Consider the following 27,198-nt stretch of genomic DNA (forward strand, 5'->3'; position numbering starts at 1 on the left):
GGGGCAGCTGCCCCACTACACTTCCTCAAAATTCCAAGTATCCAGACCTATGGTTTTGGTTAAGATTTCTTTTTCTCTCTGTGTATATGTAATAACTGTGAAAAGATCCCTTTGACTATGTCTCTCATTTTTTAAAGATCATTTTTTTCTCTCATGGGCCATACTTCTTTCCTGTCCTCAAGATACTGTGTTTTTCCCCTGATTTTTATCTTTGTCTTTTGTTCCTTCTGTTTCCTTTCAGTATTTTTTCTCTCTCTCGTTTGAGGCAGAGTATATGACATTCACTTGGGCTCCTGCCCCACCTTTTCCCTTTTGCTAAGATTCTTTCCTTCTCAGTAGAACCTTTCCTCTATATCAGCTGTCAGTTAGATTCTTCTCCCTTAAGTGCCTATTCCTGCACCCACTGAAGTCAATGGCAATACTCCCATAGACTTCAATGATGTGGGATCAGGCCCTTAATCGCTTCCTCATTTATTCCGCCTTTCCTTCTTATTCTCAGTCTGTTCCTCGTAAGCCCTATTTCTTACCTGTTACTTTTCTCCATTATTTCACCTCTTTCTCCTTTCTTCGCTTTCCTATTCTCCTCTCTTGCTATTTTTTATTCTGACCCTTCTCTTTCTTTTGACTTCTCTCCTTCCATTCCCTTTCCTCTCCCTCAGTTCTTCTCTTCCTTCCTCCCCACCCCAATGGTTAAAAGTCCAGTGAGGAAATGAAGATTGATTAGGAAGTAACATACGATAGTCCCAGTGCTGATCCTGCGATTCTTATTTAAATAAAGTGTTCACTGAAATTAATGGGAGCCTCAGTAGAGACTGCAGGTTCTGGACCTTTCAGAAGGGAACAGGGGAATTATTTTCTGTTATCAGTTTTGGCGGAGGTTCTTAATTGAGATAACGGATATATAAAAGTTAGGTACTAAATATATGGTTGCAGGATTCTAGTTGTATTGCTGCCAGCTTTTTTGTGTTTAAAATAATTATGTTTAAAAGTTAAATTTCTTAAATAGTAAGTAGGGCTTGTATTGTGCTGTGTGTTGTATAGACATAGAGTTAGACACTGTGCTTGCACTGAAGAGTTTATAATCTAAGGAACATTCTTAAAGATACTTTAGAAGAAATGGATAGTGTGTGTGTCGTGGGTTTTTGGTAACAGGTGAGTTGTAGTCTTTATCAAACATACCGTCCTGAGTGTGTTCACATGACAACTCCTCTGAATAAACAGATTGTCTCTAGACCTTTCTGAAAGCCAAAAGTCATTGATATTCTTGGTAGCTATAGCTACGCTTGTCTCCTTGTTTCAGTGAAATGCTAAATAATGTATTATCATCTCAGAAGGTCTTTGATTATCTTAAATGAGACGCAAACACATGCATTTACCTAGTGTTATACCTGCTGCAAATAGTAACTCAAGCTGTTGAGTTTTTTAAAGAGAAACTGTTGCCTGTGCCTACTGCATATACATCTGCAGGATGTAATTTCTCAGAACTCCTAGATCAAATATATAAAATGTAAACTGTCGTTTATGTTGCTGGGGAAAGTCTATGTGTGGGTTTTTTAATAGGAAATAAATTTTGATTATCATTGAAAAAAAGCATCTTTAGATAACTGCCCCTCTTGATTGAAATAGTTATTGGCTTAGTTGCGCAAACCTGGTAAAATCTTGCTGAAAAACAGTTACTTAAAGCTGCCTAAGTGTGAAAGCACAATTTCACTAAATAGAAGAGGTTAAAGGGGTAATGAAATGAGAGCAAATACTGATAAATGAAAATTAAACTCAATTACTGTAGCTTGTCCACTTAGAATCCATATGAGAAGCCTGTTTTGGCTGAGTTGTGAAATATTCATTCTTTGGAAGGGTTTGCTTTGTAGATAAGAAGCAGTAAAGGTACCAAGACAGGAAATATTAGCCCACTGACTGACTTCTCCATCAATCACACTGAAAAAGCTAATGTTTCTTGAGATTTTTCCTAGCATTTTCAGTTGGCAAACTTGAGATAGATAATTATGACAATTTACAGCCTGTGATTTTATGAATGATGAATGTTCCATAAGAAAATTCTTTGGACTCCCTTACTGAACACAACTGCAAAACTATGGCAAGCCACTGAATTTGAAAAACCTGGTAGTTTGTAATGATTCCTCCATATATAGCCATATAGTTTTGCCACCATCTTCATGACTTGACTTACTTTCTTTTCTCAGAAATGTTAAAAGCAGGGTTAATTAATGATTTGCTTCTGCTCCTATTGAAGTCAACAGCAAAGTTTCCATTGACTTCAGAGTTAGTAGTATCACACCCAAAATTCACAAAGGCAAGTAGAATTATTATTCTCAGTATAGTACATATTGTGCACATATCTTACTTATACTAACCCTTTGAGCTTTGTTTGCTTTCCAGTAATCATATGCTCTGAACATTCTGGGGTACATGGTATAGTTTCTTCCCTTATAAATACAGTTTACCAGCTAATTAAAAATAAAGCTGAAGAATTTGTAATTTAACTAGCAGTTTTAGATATCCTTTTCTCATCTGCTGGATGATCTCTTCCTTCACTTTCCTAAACCCACTCTCCCAGGTATCCTTCCTACTGTACTTTTTTCACAACTTTAGAACCCCTCCTTTATCCGAATTGTTGTCTTGTCTAATGTGGACTGTAACTTCCTTAGGGCAGTGAATGTCTCTTACTCTCTTTTTGTAAATCCAGCTCAGCTGGAGTAGAGTGTCCAGTTCTGGGCACCACACTTTAGGAAAGATGTGGACAAACTGGAGAGAATCCAAGGAAGAGAAACAAAAATGGTAACAATTTTAGAAAACCTGACCTGCGAGGAAAGGTTGAAAAAACTGAGCATCTTTAGAATTGAGAAGAAAGACTGAGAGGGGTGGGGATCTGAGAAATCTTCAAATATGTCAAGGGCTGTTATAAAGAAGCCAGTGATCAATTGTTCTCCATGTCCACTGAAGGTAGAACAAGTAGTAATGGGCTTAAACTGCAGCAAGGGAGATTTAGGTTAGACATTAGGAAAAACTTGCTAACTATAAGGATAATTAAGCTCTGGAATAAGTTTCCAAGGGAGGTTGTGGAATCCCAATCATTGGAGGTTTTCAAGAACAGGTTCACCAAACAGCTGTCAGGGGTGGTCTAGGTTTACTTAGTCCTGCCTTGGCACAGGGGGCAGGACTTGATGACCTCTCAAGGTCCCTTCCCACCTTACATTTCTGTGATTGTAAATTATCATGCAACTTGTGGTGTCATATAGATGCTTTTAAATAATTGTACTAGTAAGTTTAAATACCTGTCTATGCTGTTACTTGTGTTATGATCATAGATTTTTCGTTCTCAGTTTACAGTTTGGTAAACTATACACATTTGTATTTACAGACATAATAATTGGAAGACTGACTATGAGTCTGCAAGAACAAGGAATTCAGTTTTCAGTAATTTATACTGCAGTGAGACCTTCAAGGGTGAGTAGTCTTCTGTGTCTAAAGCTGTCACATTTTTGGCATATAACAATACTTGCTAATGAATGTTGTACATGACTTTCAGGATTACACAAGTAAGCAGTCAGTCCTGTACAAGACTTTGAGCAGAAAGGATTGCCTGGATTTTCAATTACTGACATGTATTTTTAATAGATTTGTGAATTTGCCACCTTTTTAGTGGTCTTCATAACTTGTGATTTTTTAAAGCATAATATTTATATTTTTTCCCATTTAATTATTGTCTTTTGCATAAGAAGGGCCTTAATGAAGCACTGGATTATCAAGTCTTTCATCTCTAGAGGGTTCAAACCTAGATCAGGTCATTATTAGCCAGAAGTTGTTAATTAGCTGATGGATGTTAGTTGTCCAGAGAAATGAGTTGGTGGTCTAAATCTAGTTCCAGATACGTGAGGTTTAGCCAGAAATGATTGCACTTTTTGATGGTAGTCTGAGGAGAAGGAACAGTAATCAAATAGATATAGACACTGGACTGTTTGCAGATGACACACAGATTAGTAGAGAGGTAAATAATGATGAGAACACGTTATTTTCCTCAGTGTGACCTGTTCCTCTTGGCAAGCTGGTTGAAAACAAACAACATAAACTTTAATACAGCCAAATTCAAGGTCACATATCTAGGAACAAAGAATATAGGCTATACTAAAAATACACTTAAAAGCAGGTACTTTGAAAAGGATCTCAGTGTCCTAGGGTACATCTACATAGGGATAAAAATCCCTGGCTGACCTAGGTCAGCTGACTTGGGCTTTCAGGGCTCAGGTCCCAGGTTAAGATACAGTTGTGGATCAATTTGAGGACACTTTCATGCCGTTGTCTCTGCTGTCCATGTCCTGTGGATAAAGAGTGGACTTCAGTCTCCAGGGCTTTCAGTCAACTTCTTTCATAAGTAGTAAATTCTTCATTTTAAAGAAGGTCCACAATAATAATTACGAGTTGTCCCAGTTCTTTCCTTTATGAAATGGAAGGAAGCAGTCACTCGCAAATTGCAGATATGCATTTGGTAAATTTTGAAAGAAAAGATTGGGGTTGGTTAGAGGAATTGAGAGTAATTTAAAAGGAATGTTTAAAGTGATTCAGTTCAGCCAACTGGGGCTTTAGTCAATAATTAAAGTAATGCAGTCATTTTTAATTATTCTACATTCCATAAATTGAGCCTTATTAAACTCCTCTACATTCTAAACACAAATCCATGTAAAAACACTTCAAGTTATTTGCACAGTACAAGTGATATTCAATTACTGCAGTACTTTCAAGCTTTATCAGCTGCCCTAGAGGGCTGTGGGAGGCAGCCAGTACAGCACCTACTGAAGATTCATCTATCATATTCTATGTGTAAACCCGTGCTCAATATGTGTTGTGCTTCTCTGTCTGTGCTTAGTCCAATGAAGATATGAATGTACTCAACTGTCAGCTAAAGTCAAATTTATTCCTTCACTTCATGCTATAGAGGTTTATTCTCTACATAGAGATTACAGTTTCAATCCCCAGTGACAACCACGAAGCTGATCATTATATATAACAAAAGTGTTGTTTAAGTGAAAAGGAATTTTGCATTATTCTTTACGTCTGAAGAATGTCACCAGCATCTTGCTTTAAATAAAACTCTTTACACTATATCCAGCATAATGTTTTTGGCATTCACTCCTATTTATAAGCTAATATCTCAGGGTACTTTTCCGTGAATGTTCTAGTCACATGCAGTATTTATTCATTAATCAGTTCATTTGATATTGTTTTGTTGGAAAGGAATTGGGAAGTGCTTCTACTTTTAATTACTATTCGGTATGAGAGATTTGCCTTCACTGAGTTTTTCTTCTCCATTGATGAGAACATAAGAATGGCCATGCTGGGTCAAACCAAAGGTCCATCCAGCCCAGTATCCTGTCTGCCAACAGTGGCCAATGCCAGGTGCCCCAAAGGAAATGAACCTAACAGGTAATCCTGCCATCCATCTCCACCTTCTGACAAACAGAGGCTAAGCACAGGAGCCAACAAACAGAGCTGTAAATAGGGGAGTTTCAGTGGGAGTTCTGTTGGAGGAGAACGTTTTTGTATTTTGTGTATTGTATTTTGTAGTTTGTGTGTGTGGAGGCTGGTAGGAGCAGTGTGCTGGAAGACAAGCTGAGCCCTGATTGGGGGCGGGGCTTCTCTGCTTAGGGGTCCTATAAAGGCAGCCAGCCAGTGGCATAGACAGCTGCAGCGGCACAGGAGCCAGCAAACAGAGCTGTAAACAGGGGAGTTTCAGTGGGACTTTGCGGGGGAGACTTAGAGATCTAGGCAGAGGAACTGACAAGCTAGTGAAGGGAGTGGGTGGTATTCTGCTGGTGTTCTGGTGCCTGTTGGGGGTTTGTTTTGGTTTGTGTTTCCTGGACTAACAGGTTTTAGGTGGGAAGGCTATGACCGATACAGGGGCAGCAGTGAAAGACACAATGAGGATGACTGGATGTGGAAGCTGTGGCCTGTACATGATCCTGGAGGGGGTACCTGAAAAGAGTTTCATCTGCATGAAGTGCCGACTGATAGAGCTGAAGGAAGAAAAGATCCGAAGACTGGAGATGCAGGTGGAAACTCTGGTAGAGTTTAGAAGGGGGTCTGAGCAGATGATGGAGCAAAGATATGAGGAGGCTGAAGGGATGAGCTCAGACTTCCAGATGAAAGCAGGACCAAAGAATTCTGAGGGGAGACTGCTGGGTGAGGAAAGTGGACGGTGGAAGCATGTGACTAAGAGAACCAGGCAGAGGAAAAGACAGGCCAGTGGAGGAGAAATAGAGCTCAGGAACAGGTTTGCAGAGTTGGAAAATGAAGAAGGGGCACAGCAGGTGGTTGCTGAAGGTGAGAGGGCAAAGAAGAAGAGAAGAGCAGCTAGTCCTATAGGAAGAGGAGAAGAGTCAATGGAGACAATACCAAATATGAGCCCCAGGAGGATATAGGATGGGTTGCGGAGGACTCCAAGGGACAATAGAAATCGAGAGGATTTGCAGCCAGAGGGAACAGGGGATAGACCAGAGAATCACACTGTCACCAGGAAAAGGCAGGTCTACGTGATTGGGGACTCCTTACTGAGAAGAATAGACAGGCCTGTAACTAGAGCTGACTCGGAGAACAGAAGGGTGTGCTGTCTGCCGGGTGCTAAGATACAGGATGTGGACCTGAGGCAGAAAAGGATCCTAACGGGAGCAGGAAAGAATCCGCTGATTGTTCTTCATGTGGAACAAATGATACAGCTAGATTCTCACTGGAATGTATCAAGGGAGACTATGCCAGACTGAGGAAGACGCTTAAGGAAATAGAGGCTCAGGTGATCTTCAGTGGGATTCTGCCTGTTCCTAGAGAAGAGCAACAAAGGTGTGACAAGATTATGGCAATCAACAGATGGCTCAGGCAGTGGTGCTATAAGGAGGGCTTTGGGATGTACGGCCACTGGGAAGCATTCATGGACAGAGGACTGTTCTCTCCGGATGGACTTCACCTGAGTAAGGAGGGAAATAGAATTCTAGGATGGAGGCTGGCACAATTGATTAAGAGATCTTTAAACTAGGAATTTGGGGGGAGATGGTTGAGAGATGTCCAGGTAATCTCCACGCTGGAATTTAACATTGAGAGGGAAGAAAAAGTAAGAGAGGATACAGCCATGGGCAGGAGAATGGACATAAGGAGGAAGGATAGTGTTGATACCAGTCTAATTGGTGATACTGGTGGTAGAATGTCTGTGCATAATCGGGTAAAGAATGTCAGTGAAGCCAAATGGCAAAAATTAAGATGTTTGTACACTAATGCAAGGAGCCTAGATAACAAAATGGAGGAACTAGAGCTACTGGTGCAGGAAGTGAAACCAGATATTATAGGGATAACAGAAACATGATGAAATAGTAGTCATGACTGGAGTACAGGTATTGAAGGCTATGTTCTGTTTAGGAAAGACAGAAATAAAGGCAAAGGTGGTGGAGTAGCATTGTATATCAATGATGAGGTTAACTGTAAAGAAATAAGTGATGGAATGGATAAGACAGAGTCTGTCTGGGCAAAAATCACATTGGAAAAGAAAGCTACTAGAGCCTCCCCTGAGATAGTGCTTGGGGTGTGCTACAGACTGCCGGGATCTGATTTGGATATGGATAGAGACCTCTTTAGTGTTTTTAATGAAGTAAACACTAATGGGAATTGTGTGATCATGGGAGACTTTAACTTCCCAGATATAGACTGGAGGACAAGTGCTAGTAATAATAATAGGGCTCAGATTTTTCTGGATGTGAAGGCTGATGGATTTCTTCACCAAGTAGTTGAAGAACCAACAAGAGGGGATGCCATTTTAGATTTGGTTTTGGTGAGTAGTGAGGACCTTATAGAAGAAATGGTTGTAGGTGTAACCTTTCTGCCCCTCTGAGTTAGCAGCAACAAGGGCTGGGTTCAGTATCCAGGGGTTCCATTTTGATAACACAATGCAAAACTGGCTTGAGACCCCACCCATTGACCTGGGATAATTACATACTGCCCCCCCCCCGGGCACCTCTAGGAGGCAATACTTCCCCACTCACAAGCATGGAGTCTGAGTGTAGCAAAATCCTTTTAATAAAGGAGGGAAACAATGCGGCATCACACTGGAGAAACACCACAAACAGGATTATAACACAAACCATAAGCCAAAAAAACCCACCTCCAAGTACGTTTGGCAATGTCCTTTCCCCCTTAGGGTCTTAAGTCCAATCACCCCAAAAATCTCTGTCTCTGGTCAGTGCCACCCCAGATTTCAAAAGTTTATCTGCAGAGTTTTCTCCCCTGCAGCCTGGGTGCAAATTGGGGGGGGGGGCGTACACAGGGTGTTAAGGGGAACCTTATGTGGGCCAGGGGCCAACTGCTCCACCTCTCCATGGAGTTCTGCTGCAGCCTTCACCATGACCGACTCCACTCCACCAGCTGTGCCGCTCCTCCAGCTGACCCGTGAGCCACTCTAGCCGTCCCCGCAAACCGTTCCACTCCGCTCACTGTTCCATGGGCTACTCCAACATGCTGCAAACTGCTCTGCTCTGCCAGTCGCTTGGCGATAGACCTTCAGGCTCCACCACTAGTTAATACAGTACTCAGTGATCTCATCTCAGTAAGCTTAGCTCTTTTAGTGATTTCAGCTTGTAGTAGGGGAGTCCTGGTGCTGAGGCACCATTGGCCCAATGTGAATTCAGCTCAGAAGCCTCTAGATGGACTCCTAATAGATTCAAAATTAGCTCTGCTCTTCAACAGTGGAAAGAGGAGAATGTGCAATTGGTGTTCCAGGCCCTCAAAAGGAGCCCATACTATCAAGTGTACACACCAGTCCCCAACCTCTTTCTATTCACTAGGTTTTGGTACCCATGTCCCTTGTCTAGCAAGTGCTACTTAATTGATGGTGAGACATCTGTCATAAAGCAGTCTCATAATTCCTCATTCACATAATCAGGGTGACAGCACTTTATTCCTCCTGCCCCAATAACAAAGAAATTGGGGATCCCAGAGCTGTCAAAATAACCATCCCAGGCTGCCGTAGTCTATGCTAGGTGAGGTGGGTGTGCCAATGCAAATACCTGAAATTCCTTTCCACACTCCCCATAATTCACCACCAGATGTCAGGGTAGAGCTCATCTTGACTCTGCTTACATAGGGGACAACCTTGGTTCCAGTGATCATGAGCTAATTCAGTTCAAACTAGATGGAAGGATAAACAAAAATAGATCTGGGACTGGGTTTTTTTATTTCAAAAGGGATAACTTTAAAGATTTAAAGAAATTAGTTAGGGAAGTGGATTGGACTGAAGAACTTGTGGATCTAAAGGCGGAGGAGGCCTGGAATTACTTCAAGTCAAAGTTGCAGAAACTATCAGAAGCCTGCATCCCAAGAAAGAGGAAAAAAATCATAGGCAGGAGTTGTAAACCAAGCTGGATGAGCAAGCATCTTAGAGAGGTGATTAAGAAAAAGCAGAAAGCCGACAAAGAGTGGAAGATGGGAGGGATTAGCAAGGAAATCTACCTTATTGAGGTCAGAACATATAGAGATAAAGTGAGAAAGGCCAAAAGCCATGTAGAGTTGGACCTTGCAAAGGGAATTAAAACCAATAGTAAAAGGTTCTACAGCCATGTAAATAAGAAGAAAACAAAGAAAGAAGAAGTGGGACCGCTAAACACTGAGGATGGAATGGAGGTTAAGGATAATCTAGGCATGGCCCAATATCTAAACAAATATTTTGCCTCGGTCTTTAATGAGGCTAATGAGGAGCTCTGGGATAATGGTAGGATGACAAATGGGAATGAGGATATAGAGGTAGATATTACCTCATTCAAGGTAGAAGCCAAACTCAAACAGCTTAATGGGACAAAATCGGAGGGCCCAGATAATCTTCATCCAAGAATATTAAAGGAACTGGCACATAAAATTGCAAGCCCATTAGCAAGAATTTTTAATAAATCAGTAAACTCAGGGGTTGTACCATACAACTGGAGAATTGCTAACATAGTTCCTATTTTTAAGAAAGGGAAAAAATGTGATCTGAGTAACTATAGGCCTGTTAGTTTGACATCTGTAGTATGTAAGGTCTTGGAAAAATTTTTGAAGGAGAAAATAGTTAAGGACACTGAGGTCAATGGTAATTGGGACAAAATACAACATGGTTTTACAACCAACCTGATCTCCTTCTTTGAGAAAGTAACAGATTTTTTAGACAAAGGAAACGCAGTGGATCTAATTTACCTCAGTAAGGCATTTGATACGGTTCCACATGGGGAATTATTAGTTAAATTGGAAAAGATGGGGATCAATATGAAAATTGAAAGGTGGATAAGGAACTGGTTAAAGGGGAGACTACAATGGGTCGTACTGAAAGGGGAACTGTCAGGCTGGAAGGAGGTTACTAGTGGAGTTCCTCAGGGATTGGTTTTGGGACCAATCTTATTTAATCTTTTTATTACTGACCTTGGCACAAAAAGTGGGAATGTGCTAATAAAGTTTGCAGATGACACAAAGCTGGGAGGTATTGCTAACACAGAGAAGGACCGGGATATCATACAGGAAGATCTGGATGACCTTGTAAACTGGAGTAATAGTAATAGGATGAAATTTAATTGTGAAAAGTGCAAGGTCATGCATTTAGGGATTAATAACAAGAATTTTTGTTATAAATTGGGGACACATCAGTTGGCAGTAACAGAGGAGGAGAAGGACCTTGGAGTATTGGTTGATCACAGGATGAATATGAGCCGCCAATGTGATATGGCCGTTAAAAAAGCTAATGCGGTTTTAGGATGCATCAGGCGAGGTATTTCCAGCAAAGATAAGAAGGTGTTAGTACCGTTATACAAGGCACTGGTGAGACCTCATTTGGAATACTGTGTGCAGTTCTGGTCTCCCATGTTTAAGAAGGATGAATTCAAACTGGAACAGGTACAGAGAAGGGTTACTAGGATGATCCGAGGAATGGAAAACCTGTCATATGAAAGCAGACTCGAAGAGCGTGGCTTGTTTAGCCTAACCAAAAGAAGGTTGAGGGGGGATATGATTGCTCTTTATAAATATATCAGAGGGATAAATATTAAGGAGGAAGAGGAATTATTTAATCTTAGTACTAATGTGGACACAAGAACAAATGGATCTAAACCAGACACTAGGAAGTTTAGACTTGAAATTAGACAAAGGTTTCTAACCATTAGAGGAGTGAAGTTCTGGAACAGCCTTCCAAAGGGAGTAGTGGGGGCAAAAGACATATCTGGCTTTAAGACTAAGCTTGATACATTTATGGAGGGGATGGTATGATGGGATAGCCTAATTTTGGCAAATAATTTGGCAATTGATCTTTGATTATCAGCTGGTAAGTATGCCCAGTGGTCTGTGATGGGATGTTAGATGGGGTGGGATCTGAGTTACTACAGAGAATTCTTTCCTGAGTTCTGGCTGGTGAATCTTTCCCACATGCTGAGGGTTTAACTGATCACCATATTTGGGGTCGGGAAGGAATTTTCCTCCAGGGCAGATTGGCAGAGTCCCTGGAGGTTTTTCACCTTCCTCTGCAGCATGGGGCACGGGTCAATTGCTGGAGGATTCTCTGCAACTTGAGGTCTTCAAACCACAATTTGAGGACTTCAATAACTCAGACATAGGTTAGGGTTTGTTAAAGGAGTGGGTGAGTGAGATTCTGTTGCCTCCATTGTACAGGAGGTCAGACTAGATGATCATAATGGTCCCTTCTGACCTTATAGTCTATGAGACACCATTCCTTACCCTTAAAAGAGAGTGACTTCAATCATGATACTCTTCTTATAAAAAGATTGGTATTGTATATGTACATTCACTTTCTGCAAAGGAGATACCCACTCCAGAGCTGAACAATTATTCCTCTTGGCTCCCTTGCAGGTAATTCTGCCTCCTAGCTGTTGCTAAGCAATTCATGACTAGTAGTAGTACCTCTTTGCTGCAGACCTTTCTCTCTAGTGGAAGCTTCCATAGCCTCAAGCACTACTAAAGCAATTATGATAAATGCTTATCAACAATAAAACATGGGCAGGATTCCAGATGAGAGTCTCTCTCTGAGAAAGTGAATTAATGTGGTAGAATTCAAAATCCTCCTATGATTAAAGTCCTTTTTCTCTATTGATGGGGAAGACCAGTTTAGTAAGTGCAGCCAGAGAGCTCTCTTGTGGGTGAGAGGTGGTTGGTGAGCAGGCAAGAGGAGGCCTGGATGACCACAGCCAAGGAAGCAACATATAGAAAATCCACCAGGAGGTAGAGATTTACCCAGGCTTTCTCTGTCTGCTTGTTTCTGCCATATCTTCTGGGTCATGAGCCTGGAGCTCAGTGGCTAATACCTTAGAACAACAAGTCTATGCTGAACTAGTTTAACTAGTTTTGGTAACTAGTTCAAGATTACTCTGGATTTAGATTCTGTCACATGGGTAATGTGAAGGGTTGTCATCCCCAGGGTGCAACCTGGGAGCTATGGGAACCACTGTGCCCCTCTAAGACACACAGCTGGATTGGCTTTATAGTCAACCATCTTGGTTGGAGATGCAACCAGCCTCACCTGGACTTGTTAACACCCAACACGACAGCAGGTGGTGCCACTCACCCAAACTGAGCTACCTGAGTGCAAATAGCAGACATCAGCCAATTCCCTAGCTCCCTAGGCACACCCCCTCCCCACTGGAGTATAAACCCAAAATTATACTGTCTGGCACTGCACAGAGATCTCTACAGTGTAAGCTTATAAATAGTTCACTCTGCCCTCGATGTGGGAAGGATATGCAACAAGCCTGTGTTAACCAAGCTGAGATTTTTCCCAGGCACTTCACTCAAAGACACCATGGTTTAGATAAAACAAAAAACAAGTCTATTAACTACAAAAGATAGATTTTTAAGTGGTTATAAGTGATAGCAAACAAATCAAAGCAGATTATCTAGTAAATAAACAAAACTACAAACTAAACCTCAGATACTAAAAAGATTGGATATGAATTAGCAATTTCTCACCCTGACTGATGATACAAGCACTCCCCCAGGTTTCCATACACAGGCTAGAAATCCTTTTAGCCTGAGGCCAGCAGTTTCCCAGTTCAGTCTTTGTTCCTCAGGTGTTTCCAGGAGTGTCTTTGTGTGGTGAGTGATGCCCTAGATGTTGTTACACCCCACCTTATATAGCTTTAACATATGGTGGAAATCCTTTGTTCCAAAAACAGTTCCCAGCCCAGTTTGTGGAAAAATACAGGTACTTAAAATGGAGTTCAGTATCATGTGGTCTGATCACATGCCCTTGCTGAGTCATTGCAGCTATTACTTACAGGCCAGCTGAAACGTTTACAGGAAGCCTAAGCTTTTCCATAGCCCATTGTCTATGTTGATTAGCTGTTAGCACTGTCTAGCTTCATCATTGTGGTACCTGAAAGGCTAGCTGTGAGTGTTTTCCAGAGTAATACAGATCCATAGTATTCATAACTTCAGATACAAAAATGATACATGCATGCAAACAGAATAATCATGTTAATTAAATCATAATTTTTCCAATGACACCTTACATGACACATCTTGTACAAAATTCATCATAATTATGCCACAATCATATCATAAAAATATCACTGTTAAGAATATGGAGTGCAGCGTCACAGAGTCATCCTTCAGTCACTGCTTATGCAAGGGAGTCAGTCCTCAGCTGCAAACACAGTGGTTTATTTTTGCATCAGGAAAGGGAATCCCAGTCTCTCCTGTGTGACGGAACAATTTTCAGTGTTTCTACCTGCGTTCTGATATCTCCCATATTGGAGCCTGTATGTGCCTAACTGAGGGAGGGCAGCTATGTCTTTTTGGTGTCACCCCATCCTCTCAGGTGAAGGTCCCAAGAAGTTAAGGGGGTTAGAAAGGCCTTGCCACACTTGGCATCAGGCCCACTCCATGGGTGCCACAGCACGTAGTTCATCTCTTGGAGCCACTGCTGTTGCCATTTCAGTTGTCAGCTTCAGCCAGGAACTCCTTGGCAGGCCACAAGGTAGCTGGAGACTAGAGAGAGGGGTCTGCAGTAGATGCATATTGCCTAGCAACAGCTAGAGGCTGGAGCTTCCTGAAGTAGAGTCAAGAGGAGCAGCTTCTTCAAAGAAAGTTAGTATTTGCAGTAATTTGAGAGTTTCAATCCGAGCCAGACAAATAATTTTCTATTAGAAGAGGTGAGCTTTTTCTGATGGAGCTACATTTCCCCACCTTTGTGTCCCACATGAAAATCAGAGCCACACAATAATTCTTGTGAGTTGTAGTGAGGAAAATTTCAAGAAGCTTGTTGTTCAGACTTTCTGGTTCTGTATATCAGCCTGATCCTAGTTGCTGTTTTGCACATAAAATTTCCAGTGGTGTCAACAGGTATTTTGCATGTGCAAGGACTCTAGGTTCAAGATGCAATTCCTCATTGTCCTTTGTGACATATGAGGGATTTCAAAAACTGCTGTGTGGTGAATGTGTTACTGTTGGCTATGAAAACATACAGGAAGTGGAGGCTGTGCCTCTCAGCTGAGCACAGTGACAGTTACTTATTGCCTATAGAATAGTTGTATCATCTGTGGCCAGTGACAGGGTTGGAAAATTCCATTTGTACAGTGACTTTATTTTAATTGATTGTACATGCTTTGCAACTGCTGCCTCATCCACTTGCAGTTGGCACCCTCACCTCTTCTGTCTCTGATTAAAGTGATAGTATCTGCTATCGAAGTTAATGATCTCTGACATCACAATAATGGGAGTTTTGCCAAGGACAAAGGACAATAAGTGTCAGGAGAATGGCCCAAATGCCATCCAAATGCTGGGATTGAGGGGTAGGGTACGTGTGGGGGGGCGAGGTAGGAGATTCACTTACTCATTTATAACCTTCAAACCTGGGGGAGGATATATAGGCCATATTGAGATACATTGCTGCTAGCTACAAGAAGGAAGAAATAGTTGGGTTTTCCTATCCCTTCCCCCCAGCTTTGAGCATTCTGTTACATTTAAAAAATAAACTTTAACTTGTTGATGTAGAAAGTATACTTAATTATTGCCCAGCTAACTCAGCCAGATTTTTTCATATTCTATTCAAAGTGTTGTTTAAAATAATTACCAAAGAACTGCTTCAAGCTGGCTGAAGCTGGTTGCATGTTACTACAGGGGGGAAAAGATCAGCTTGGTTATTTTGGAATCAGAATGGAAGAGGGAGAAAGAAATGTTTTTAGCAAGATCCCATGATTTGTTTCATGTTCTAGTATGATATCCATGTAAATAACTGCAAGTCAATATTATAACCTTTAACCCTAGATGCTGCAGTGCTGCTTTTCTCAGCAAAAACATTAACGTCTGTAGTGCTTTATCAGTTCACGTGTTTTCTAGCCTCTCTGAAGTTCATCTCGTGTTTAATAATTATATTCCTATTGACTTCACTAGGAAATGCAGAAATGAACCTCCTCTTATCTGATGAGGACAGTAACTTACCTTTAATTATTTACATCTTCAATATCTTGGGCCCAGGACATTGGCATATTTATAGACTATCTCTCTGAGCCAAGAACTTGAATGGGTAATGTGTAACAGTATTGACAAAGGGCCAAAGGCAGAACACTCCACAAAGCGAAGTTCATAGATTTCCACCCACATTGTTCCATCTGGGAGTGGATTTTACCTTCTTCCCACAGTGTGAGATAATTCCAGTAGCAAATGTGTGGATTCTTCAGGGTCACTGCAGACCAGGGAAATCAACATGGAGTCTCTCAACGAGCTCTGAATCTCCCTCCTAACTCACAGCCTGCACTTTCAGTGCCTCCCCTGGTCACATACACTTATGGGACTGCACTCTTTTAAAAGGAGTGGGAGAAGGGAATGGGAGATAGGAGCACAGGAGACCCTCTGGCTCACCTAGAGGATAACAGCATGTATCCCTTTCCCAAGTTACTCCTATGGCTGAAGTGGAAGGAGATTTGTGCTGTAGAATTGAAAAATGTGGGTTCAATTCTGCTGTGTGAAAAAAGAGATATATAGGTATGAAAGTAGATATAAGGACACTGGAGTAATTAGCGGAAAGGTTTTACATTGCAAAAATGTATTTAGAAGTGAATTAGACTCGAGTTAATATTTGTTTGATTATATTTGTTTGTGTTTATACTCTAAATAATGGGAGTTGAGAACTGGCTAGGGCATTTTATTTAAGAGTGTGTTTAAATCCAGCCCAATTCAGCAAGGATTAAAAATTGTTTCCATCTTAATGGACGTTTGGTAGCCCTCACATGAAATGAGTCTCATGGGTTTCAACTCCTGTGTCACAAACTCACCACCATTCTTTGAACTGAATGGTGAGCCCTTGAGGGCAGGGGCTATCTCTTTATTACATGCAGTGTCTAGCACAATAGGATCCTGATCTTGGTTGGGCCTTGTAACAGAGTGGCTTGCCCTTACGAGGGCTAGGTTATCCAACCCTGATTAAGACCTCAGATGGGGTAAGGTGCTTCTACTATAAGAAGCATGAGGAAACTGCAGTGACTGCTTGAGGCAGAAGGCTTGGTGGTAAGAGACATCTGAGGACAGAACTCAAGACTAGCAGGGTAGTTGTTGTTTTCAGTTTTAGTTTATCGTATTGGGGAAACGTAAAAGGGTAAAAGCCTGGTCTGAAGGGCCTGTGAGACTGTGTTTGGTGTGAATGGAACAGGAGAGCCCTGAAGAAGGGAGGAATTGTTAACAGGGCACAACAGAGGCACTCTTTGCCACCCAGCTATAGGCCCTCCACCACTAGCTCTGGCAGCAGGGGCCATAATCTCATCACTTGAATATATTAACAAGAGTTGGTAATGCTGTAATTATCACATACATATTGGGAGCATCAAGGGGTTGCAAGGAAGCCTCAAGCGGAGGGTCTGGCTTTTGTAAAACAGAACCATAGGTGCTTCTGTCTCTGGAGGGTTAAACAGAAGTTTTATTTGTAGTTCCTCAAGCTGGGATAAAACATGCACAAATGTTACAACTGTAGAACCCTGAAGTAAAAACTTAAGTTTCCCAGCAGAGGTCTTCAACCTGCTGTCCTCAAAGGGTTCGCCCCACCACATGAAGCTTGGCTACCCACTCCTAGCTTTTGAGAAAGTGGGAAATGAATGGGAACAGAAAAATGCTTCAGTGTAAATAAACCTAACAAGTTGGGGTGGGGGGAGAAGAGAAGACTATATTTTATACTCCATTTGTATCACATTCACTCATTTAATGAGACCATATGCAACATAAGAATTTTATAAACTGCAGAAACCTGCTCTAATGTAGCTCCTCCAAGCATTAGGCTACCCTGTCTCACAGGGGCATTTCAAAAAAATTACAAAGACAGACCCCTCCTCAAATGATCTAATCTTTGACCAAAAATCATGATTTTTTTAAAAAATAATTTCACGCATGTGGGGGTCTAACTCAAGACTTTTGGGATTTACAGTGTTGTTCTGAAGAAGTGAACAGTTGGGTGAGAGAGCTGAGCGTGGCAAAAGGGCTACTGGACTCAGTTCAAGTGCTCAGATACTGCTGCTTAGGAAGGATGATAGCTATTCCAACTGATAGACTGAAACAGCTCACACATGTAGACAGAACAGTGCCCCAACTTTGGCTAAGCAGCCACCTGCAGTACTTTGCCTTTCTTTTGTCTCAACACTAGAATGAGTTCTGGAAGGGAATTTTGCAATGAGAAAACATCTCGTATTTTTAAATGAATTCTTTCATGAAACTGTTGATATAATCAATTTTTTTTGCCTTTTCTAAAATATTTGTTGACTATTTTTTGTCAAAAGTATCATAAAAATGTTATCAAAACAGCCTTTGACATTTTTCATTGACTGGGAATTGGGTTTTTTTAATTTAAAATATTTCGATAATTGTTCTTGAAAAATCATGAACTTTTTTTAAAAGAGAAAGTGATTCATGTTTGAACACTTTGAAATGATAACACTCTGAAAGTTCAGAATTTTGTTTGAGAATAATTTTTCATTTTTCAGCCAGCTCTATTTAACACTATTGTTCACTTTCATTTATACTCACTCATTTGCCTAAAGCAGTTGTAGTGGCTCACAGACTGTCTGTCTAGCTGGGCACAATCTAAGCACTAAATAAATATAGCTATTTTAGCTCAACTAATTAGATACCAGATCTCTCTTTACAGCCTCAGTGTCTTTCTCCCATTATCCACTCCCCAAAGAGTGACAATAGCACTCAAAAGTGAGTAGGTTTTTATTTATTTCTTCCAGCTGTCCATGATCATCCCCACCTCTGATGGTCTGTCACTATAAGCCACTACCAATCAGTAGCATACTCAGCCTTCAAACATGCCAATGTAGCAACACAGGCAATCAAAATATGTGAGAAACCTGTGTTTTGTTGAACTTTGTGTCATAATTTTTAATGGTTAACTGTAAAACAAGTTCTAAAGGAAGCTTTCTCACTCTGTGTATTAAATAAACCAGTTGCTTAAAAAAAATCCATCCTGTGCAACCATGATGACTAGGGTCCTTCCAAATTCATAGTCCATTGTGGTCAATTTCATGGTCGTAGGATTTTTAAAATTGCAAATGTCATTATTTCAGCTATTTTAAATCTTAATATCACGGTGTTGTAATTTTAGGCGTCCTGACCCAAAATGAAGTTGTGGGAGGGGGTCACAAGTTTATTCTAGGGGGATTGCGGTGCTGCTACCCCTACTTCTGTGCTACTGCCGGTGGCGATGCTGCCTTCAGAGCTTGGCAGCTTGAGAGCAGCGGCTACTGGTCGAGATCTCATCTCTGAAGTCAGAGCTGCCACCAGCAGCAATGCAGAAGTAAGGATGGCAGGTATTGTCACCCTTACTTCTGCGCTGCTGTCTTCAGAGCTGCCACCGCTCTCCGGCAGCCCAGCTCTGAAGGCAGCACAGAAGTAAGGGTGGCAATACCATGTCTCCACTAAAATAACCTTGCGACCCACCCTGCAACTCCCTTTGTGTCAGGATCTCCAATTTGAGAAACTGTGGTCTCCCTTGTGAAATCTGTATAGTATAGGGTAAAAGCACACAACAGACCAAATTTCATGGGGGGAGACCAGATTTCACAGTCTGTGATGTGTTTTTCATGGGTGTGAATTTGGTAGGGCCCTAATGATAACACTGTCCTTCCCCCATTGAGCTAAAGAAGTGACTGCTATCCCTTATTTTGACCAACCAGTGGAGAAGAACGCAGCACACACTTTGCCAGTGGGTTACTATTTCCCAGATATCAGTCGACTGCAGGGAATGAAGATTCCTGGGTTCTTTTCCTGGATGTGTATTTGTGCAATGGAGAATGTGTGATCTCGTGGTTAGAGACAAGCTAGCCAAACACACAGATTTGGCATCATGTTCATTCTGAAACACATTGTGACTCCTTAGATGAGGCTTTATTTTTACTTTAGTATTACGTTTAGTAATTTTATTTTTATATTTTCATTTATCTTAGAAAAGAATTACAATATAAAAATAACAAAGTGCTTCCTTTAAATCTTTAAAATAAAATTTCATAAAAATTGACATATTCCCACAGAATTTTGACAAACTGGCATTTTCTGATGGAAAAACACTTAGTCAAGAAAAAGTATCACTTGGGAACGCTAACTATCAACTAATGCAATCTACTGGTTACTAACTATATAAAATAAATTAGGCTAAGACTAAATGCGAGGTTGTTTGACTACAACCACACAGAGCTCTGACTCCAGCCACTGGGCGGTGAGAAGGAACTGAGGAAAGTCAGGACAGCACCACCTTATATAGTTGGGGAAGGCAGAGCCACGGGGTGCAAGCACCGCCCCTTTACGGGTACCACTAGCCAAAAGGCTGTGCTGCGCTGGGCATGCACACACCTAAGGGGAATACACGTCTGCATCTAAAGAAAGAAGAACTGGACAGACTTCCAGCCAAGCCCACTTGGAAGGTCATGGAATGGAATAAGGAGGATTTCTTGTCGCAGAGTTGGGCTGGACTCTTGGGAGTTGTCTTCAGACTCAGCCATCACCTCCTTACTGCTGGGAATGCCTCTCTTCTCCCAGTCTATGCTTTTCTTATGATCATCTTCTCTTTGCTACTGTTCCTGACCTTTCCGTCAGGCTGAGAACCAGCATGTTGGGATGTCCATGCCAGAGGCCAGGCTTGAGCTATCTAGAATGGGAGGCTGGACTGGGTACAGGAGTAAGAAGAACAGTAGACACAAGGTATTTTTGGTGTAGTAAAGGTGAGACACACAGGTGTGCTGGCAAGAAACTGGGTTTTATTTTCTGGCCCCAGTCACCTGTCATCAATTAGATTTCCAAAATGTAATGCTGCTGTTACGAGACAGGGATCAGTAGCCACAAACTCCAGCAGCCTACGGTTATGGTCAGCTTACTAGTAAGGGGTGCATGCTTTGGTGCTAAATTCTGGGGAACGGTGAACAGAGACCTGAGAAGGTAGAAAGAGACTCATTTGATTGAGATGATGGCTCAGGAGCTGGCAGGAAAGTGGGATAACTACTCTGTTGAGACAGGAGATGAGTTCATACATTTGGTCCTCTGTTGCTGTAAGGGTTAACTGAACTTCAGTGCACTTGTGGCCATCATGTGAGAAATGTGGGGTGAGGAAAGTATATCAAGTAGAAAGAAATTCTGAATAGTCTCCTTCCAAAGGGCAAGTCTGTTAGTTATAAGATTAGCTTTGCCAAACATGCTGTTGTGGAGTCTCTTGTGTGGGGGGTTGTTTTTTTAGTTACACTCTAACTTACATAATTTTACTATATTGTCAGTAAACTCAACTGTGCTACCAAGCATAAGAAAACAGGACAGAAGGCAAGCGCCTTTCTATTTACATTCTTTTGTGGCAAAATACATGCTTTAATTAAGTTCCCTTGGACGACCCTGTCACACAGGTTCTATTTACTAATATTATTGTCCTTTGCCCTATGACTCATTAGTGTTGCAAAGCACAAAAGCTCAGATTTTCCTTACAGTTACCCTGATGTAAATTTAGAGTACCTCAGAATTTACTACAGTGGATTTGCTCCAGATTTACACCAGTGTTACTGAAAGCAAAATTTAGCCCCCCAAAAATATTTCTGTCTTTGGTAACAATGATGGGATCACACTGAACATAATGTAACTTATGGGCAGAATTTGACCCAGAGAATATGAATAGCCTAATAGCATCTTGTCAGTCTACCATTTATGATTACAGATGATCCCCAAGGAATGAAAGATGGTGGTGTATGATTTATAGAGGTTTCAAATTACATTCCATAAAAAAGGATTAATTTTTAAAATAAAAAGTGAAATACACAGTATTGCCAACCCCAAAATTTGAAAAAATCATGAGACTGGCCTAAAAAATCATAAAATAAAAAGGATTAAATAGTGGTTTTGGTCTGCCTTCTGATTTTTGAACTTCCCCTGCTCATAAAATGTGTCTGACAATTAGTGGTGGCAACTCTCACAGATATATAGTGAGTAATGCAATTTGGTCCTTGCACACCTACATAAATTAATTATGCAACTCCCAGTGACATGCTGCAATCAATTCTGCATCCTTCCAGCTGCAAATCAACCCCTTTCCCTGGTACATTTCTGCTCCTTCAGTAACCGCCGAAGTTTTTCACTCTCTACCTGAACTGGGAAGAGGCAGCTCCAGGTGTGCTTCACCCACTTTTCCGGGTCTGGAGTAGTGGGCAGTTCTAATAGGAGTGGCCTGCCGCACTTTCCCAGGCCTGGTGGTGTGGCATTAGGGTGTGTCTTCACTACAGAATTAACCTGGGTGAGTGGCACCTGGTCTGAGCACCTAGTTTAGTCTAGCTGGGATGTGAATATCTACACTGTAAAGCCGTACCCAGGACTGTGTCCTTCTCTACACTGCAATGCGTAAATTCTTTCCCAGTGAATTATAGAAGAATGTCTGTCCTGCTGGGCATAGAGAGGGAATAGTGGGAAGACAATGGAGGATGTGATTTAGCTTGCATTTTCACTGCAAAGTGGGTGGGTTATTGGCCCAGGTTCTGCTTTCACTCTGGCTCTAAGATGTAAACCCATCTATGTCAGCTAGCCTGGATTGGAAGCACAAGCAAACTCTGGTGAGAGGTTTTTTGTGTGTGAATGGAGTGGGGACAAGGGCACTGTTAGGAGCTTGCATCTACTCTGTAGTGAAGATAAACCCTCATGGAGGGGAAGGGAAGGTGGGAAGAGCAGAGAGGAGTGAACCCATTTTTCGCTGTACAAGATTGGAGAGGCAAGTGTAGGGCTCCCCTGATCTGCAATGCTTTTTCTAACCACTCTTCCCTGGGAAAACGGTATTGGTAATTCCCTCCCCCTCTATCCCCATTTAAAAAAAAAATTCTCTCAGTTCCAGTGAGGAAGGAGATTACTCTCTGCCTACCTCCTACAGCATCTGTGATTGGCTGCTCTTCCTCAGGAGGTGAGGAAGTAGGGAAGGCAGCCAGTCAGAGCACGTTTTCCTCTGGGAATTCTGAAGATGGTATGAAAGTTGCAGCTTCTCTCATTTGTGGGAAAATTACCTACAGCAGGGGTCAAAATCCCATTACTTGTGAGAAAATTGGGTCAGGATTAATAGCTATTGTGATATAGTCTGACCTCCTGCATAACGCAGGCCATAGAACTTCTCCAAAATAATTCTTAGAACATACATTTTAGAAAAACATCCAATCTTCATTTAAAAATGGTCAGTGATGGAGAATCCACCATGACCCTTGGTAAATTGTTCCAATGGTTAATTACTCTCGCTGTTTAAAAAGTGGCAACAGTGAACACCTATTGACCAATATATGTTGTTTAAATAATCCTTTCAACAGCAGTTTGGTTTTCCAGTGCAATATCTTAAAAAACAATTAAACCCATTCATATTAGTTTAAAAAATCTGATTTGAATAAAAGGACACACATGAGTTCTAAAAATCTGATAGTAAACCAAAACACTACCTGTTTTGAGTGGACTAGTTTACATTTGTTTGTTCTGTTTGTCCCAAATGCAATTTAAGTTGGGAAATATAGGAAAAAACAAGCCCCTCACAAAATGCATCTTTAACATTATTCAGTTCCTCAAGGCAAGCTTTTTTTTTTTTTTTTTTTTTTTTTTTTTAGGATCCAATCCTGGTTCCATTAAAGTCAGTTGCAAAACTCTGATGTAATAAACTTATGACTAAACTGTATAGGATAACTGAGATTTAAGCCTTCAGTTTCTTTGCAAAACTGAATATTGTAGGGAGAAAATAACAGGAAACTTCACAATTTTTCTTCAAAAAATGGAGGGAACTTCTGCAGTTTGTTGCAAGCTATTGTAAGGAAATCTCAGAGGCCCCATTCTGCAAAAAGATCTGCTGGGGTGAACCCTTGCACCCAAGAAGTTTCTGTGATGTGCACACCAATCTGTAGAAAAGTGGGCTGAGACTCCAAACTCATTTCACACAGGCCACTAAACAGCCACCATATCATTACTTGCATTTTTCCATCTTGAAGATCTCAAAGTGCTTTACAGCCATTGCCTCATATCCCTTTATTGTTACACCTATTTCTGGTTGACAAAACTTAGGTGCTAAAATCAAAATTCTAGCCTTAATAATGTGAGGGTCCTAGGAGCATGGGAGCAGAATCAATTCTGAGCAAAGGTCCCTGAGCTGTTTTGTTCATTCCTGGCAGTGTATGTGTTTGGGGTCGGGGTGGGGCGTGGGGACTGGAAATATGGTAAGGTCAGCAGGTGATCTGCCCATGTCGTCCTGGAGCACTGAAGCAAGCATTAGCCAGGCTTCTTGACTAGTGATTAAGGGAATACTAGGTCCACATTCTTCCCTACTTCTTTGCAGGTGTATGCACACACTTTTCCTTTATACATCCAAGATATCTGCTTAAGAAGATCAATTTTTTTGCCCTGAGTGACTTGTCTAAACTTATATAGGAAGAACAGAGGATAGAGTGTGATGAGAGTGGTAGGTAAGGATGGGGAAAGAGGTAGAACTGCTTCATCTTGAGAGTTTGCAAGGCAAAGTGACATGAATTCATTGCAATGGCAGTTATTAGAAGCTGTTTTACACAGATATAAAATAAAGTATGTATGATCCACTTCACAATGCTAGCAAGTAACCTTCTAATGATTTATTACCAACTGTGCTTAAAGCATCTATGAATGTGAAGAGTGCGTTCTCAGAAGCAGTACATTTTCTGAAAGTTTCATTTAATCTGTGTGAGGAGCTAAAGTGCTCATTCCAATTTTAGCAAATCCTATTTTTAAAACACATTTCCTGCTGTGCACTTGTAAATAGGATTGTTGCCTCAATTCTCTCTCCTTCTTCTGGTGAATGCCCTCAATTCTACTGTCCTACAATGTGCAGCTGGCTCACAGATCCACACAGATTGCTGTGTGAAGCATGAGTTCATTCATTCTTTGGTACAAATTTTCCTCTTCCGAGGATCCTTGCACTCATCAAAGTGCCATGTGTCAGTGAATTCCTACACACCGCTGTATTCTGGTGACTCTGTGTGTGTATCATTGCAGATGGAATTTCCAAGTGCATGCTTCTGCCAAGTATTGGCAGTATTTAAACTATACAGTACATGACTCATACAGAGGATTTAATTATGTGGGGTTTTAACCAGGTACTTCTTTCTGGTTGTCTAATTCAGAACTGGATCTCTAGCTATTACTTCACTGGACAGAGAAAACATCAGTACACTATAATTGGAGGTGGGGGTGTGGGGGTTGTATTCCTCACACAATGGTAATTAGCGCTAAATATTCCAGTCTTCACTCAGGCAAAGCACCCATTGAAGCCATTGCAAGTTTTGCCTGAATAAGGACTAGGATTTGGCCCCAAAGTCGAAACAGCTTAGGCAAATTGTGCAATACACTTTTGCCTTGATTTTCTAAAGCCTGAATTTCTAAAGTGACTAAATCCACACACAATACATGTTTCTCCCTAGCCTGCATTCCTATAAAATAGCATTTTGGCTACTTCTCATGCTGCCTACATTCCAGAGGCTTAGTTCAGAAGGAAATAGAATATTTCTGTCCCTATTTGAAGAGACTGCATTCTGGTATCAACCATAGGTCTGATGACACATGTAAGTGCAGATCATTTAGGATGCATTTATTCTCAGATCCACAATGCCTCTTTTTTATAACCTGCACAAACTAGAAGATCTCCAGTTATGATTTTCAAGCTGATTCTGGGATTTAACCACGCAAGTTCTATTAATTTCCATGGGAACTCTATAGGGCTAAATCCCCTCTTTAGCTTTGAGAAGCCTCAACCTTATGTTATGGCTCTTATAGACTATTACAATTAAATACTTTTCTGGATTCCAAATGGTTAAATAAATTAATGAATAAATACAATATTGTACTGTGTACTCCTGGGGGAGGGAGCAGGGATTACATTTCCCACGGGAATTCTGGTCAGCCCTTGTGCAGAAGTTCCCAGGGCATGGCAGGGCAGCTTACTCAGAGGGATGGCCAAAATCTAGTCCAGAGGATGAACAATGAAAGGACCAGTCCATTGCTAACTCTCACTTTATAAGCCATTTCTTCATTTTTGCCATACTCTTTCCTGTGCCACTAGACCTTTTCTCGTTGCCATAATTATGTGGGCCATAAAACAGCCAAAGAAAAAAGAATATGGAGAAACTTATTTTTGGAGAAGAAAAAGTAGTACTGCCTTTTGGACAAATACTCAGAAAAACCCCATCCTTAGATACAGTGGAGAATGTTTATCCTGTTACAACTGTTTATTGTACTAGTCGCTGAAAGCCTGTGCTGTTGCTTGGGCATTGCAGTTGAGCCAAGTAATCCTTGATCTGTGCAGTCTCCCTCAGATAACCAAACGAAACTGCTGCTTAGGGTAGGAATTGGTTATCTCTGAGATCATAATGGTCTACGACTCTTGGCACATGGTATTAGATATAACTTACTGCAGCTGTAAACTGCACAAGTGTAATTTGTAAAGTCAAATGGCTGAGAATTTAAAAACTGTCTGGTAACAAACTGTGAATCCCGGTGATGGTTCAACCTGCTCATATTCTGAACCAAAAGAGCCCTTCACCAGCTGTTTCCATTGCTCCTCACTGACTCAGATATTATGGGCTTTAAAAAATGACACACACAGTGACAATCCTAGAATCTACTTATATAACTATTTCCCCACTAATTTTGTACTTCTCTTTACATTTATTATAAGCAGTTTCCATTCTGTTGTATTCTCTTGCACATGTACAATAAGCTTAATATAATCATTTTGGCTTAAAATCTTTGTTTTGATTATTTATTTGTAGCACTACCATGCATAGGAACCCTAATCATAGACCAGGGCCCCATTGCCCTAGCTCTATGAACCACACTGTTTTGGGAGAGCCACCATAAAAATACTAGTTATATGGATCTGAGGATCTGCTCCATTCTGAAGGAGAGAGGAATGTCAGTGGGTCAAAGGATTTCCATGGAGGCTCTTTCTTCCTTTAAAAAGACCATAGATTATTCTGAATTAGGAGTCAAATAATGCAGATCAAAGGAAAGAATTGGGTCCTTTCTTACTTTCAGTCCACACTCAGTTCTACCACGTCAGCCCAATTTTGATCTAAGACAATGCAAAGTGCATCCCTTTCATTATGTGCCTTGTTTAGTCAGCTACAGTGATTGTTGACTGTGCATGTGAGATCAGAATTGTTATTGATAAGCCCAACAGAAAGATAAAGGGTAAAAAAAATAATAATATCCTTTAAAGATTTAGAACATGGAGACTAAATTTCATTTAAGATAATACAATATAATCTTATCTAATTTTCCAAGTAGGGATTTTGTTGTTTGTAGTTATCATTAAATGTATAGATTTGGGTAGGATTATTCTAACCAGAGAAACTCATGTTTGTTGCAGCAGGGTATAGATCCTAAAATTAAAAAACAAAAGAACAATAAATGCATGTTTGAAATAGAAGTAGGTAGTGATTTTCTGGAGGGACCCTTTGTTTAAATTCCAGAATCAACTTGAAGGAAAGGTTGGGTTGATTTTCCTGCCTCTGAAGGAATTAATTCTTTCTTTTGGTCCTGCTAAATCATTCCTGCCACAGATGACTTATCCCTGGGACTCATAAAAATATTACACTAGTAGTTATTTTTGAGTCTTTCCCGAGACAGGGCACCTCCAGGTTTCCCTAAAAGTTATTTGTTCTGCCTTCCTTTAAATAGCACAAA

The 27,198-nt window shown here is 40.9% G+C and overlaps 1 protein-coding gene across 3 annotated transcripts in view; it reads left to right on the forward strand.

Moving 5' to 3' along the window:
* LOC127042833 (V-type proton ATPase subunit S1-like) overlaps positions 1-27,198 on the forward strand; it is a 102,293-nt gene that overhangs the window by 44,829 nt on the left and 30,266 nt on the right. For all 3 annotated transcript variants that reach the window (XM_050936276.1, XM_050936277.1, XM_050936275.1), the window contains one exon: positions 3,380-3,465. In XM_050936276.1, coding sequence (XP_050792233.1) covers positions 3,380-3,465 — 86 coding nt within the window. The remainder of the gene's footprint in view (positions 1-3,379; positions 3,466-27,198) is intronic.

This window comes from Gopherus flavomarginatus, chromosome 1 (genome assembly GCF_025201925.1).
Source record: "Gopherus flavomarginatus isolate rGopFla2 chromosome 1, rGopFla2.mat.asm, whole genome shotgun sequence".
In the NCBI taxonomy this organism is placed as follows: Eukaryota; Metazoa; Chordata; order Testudines; family Testudinidae; genus Gopherus; species Gopherus flavomarginatus.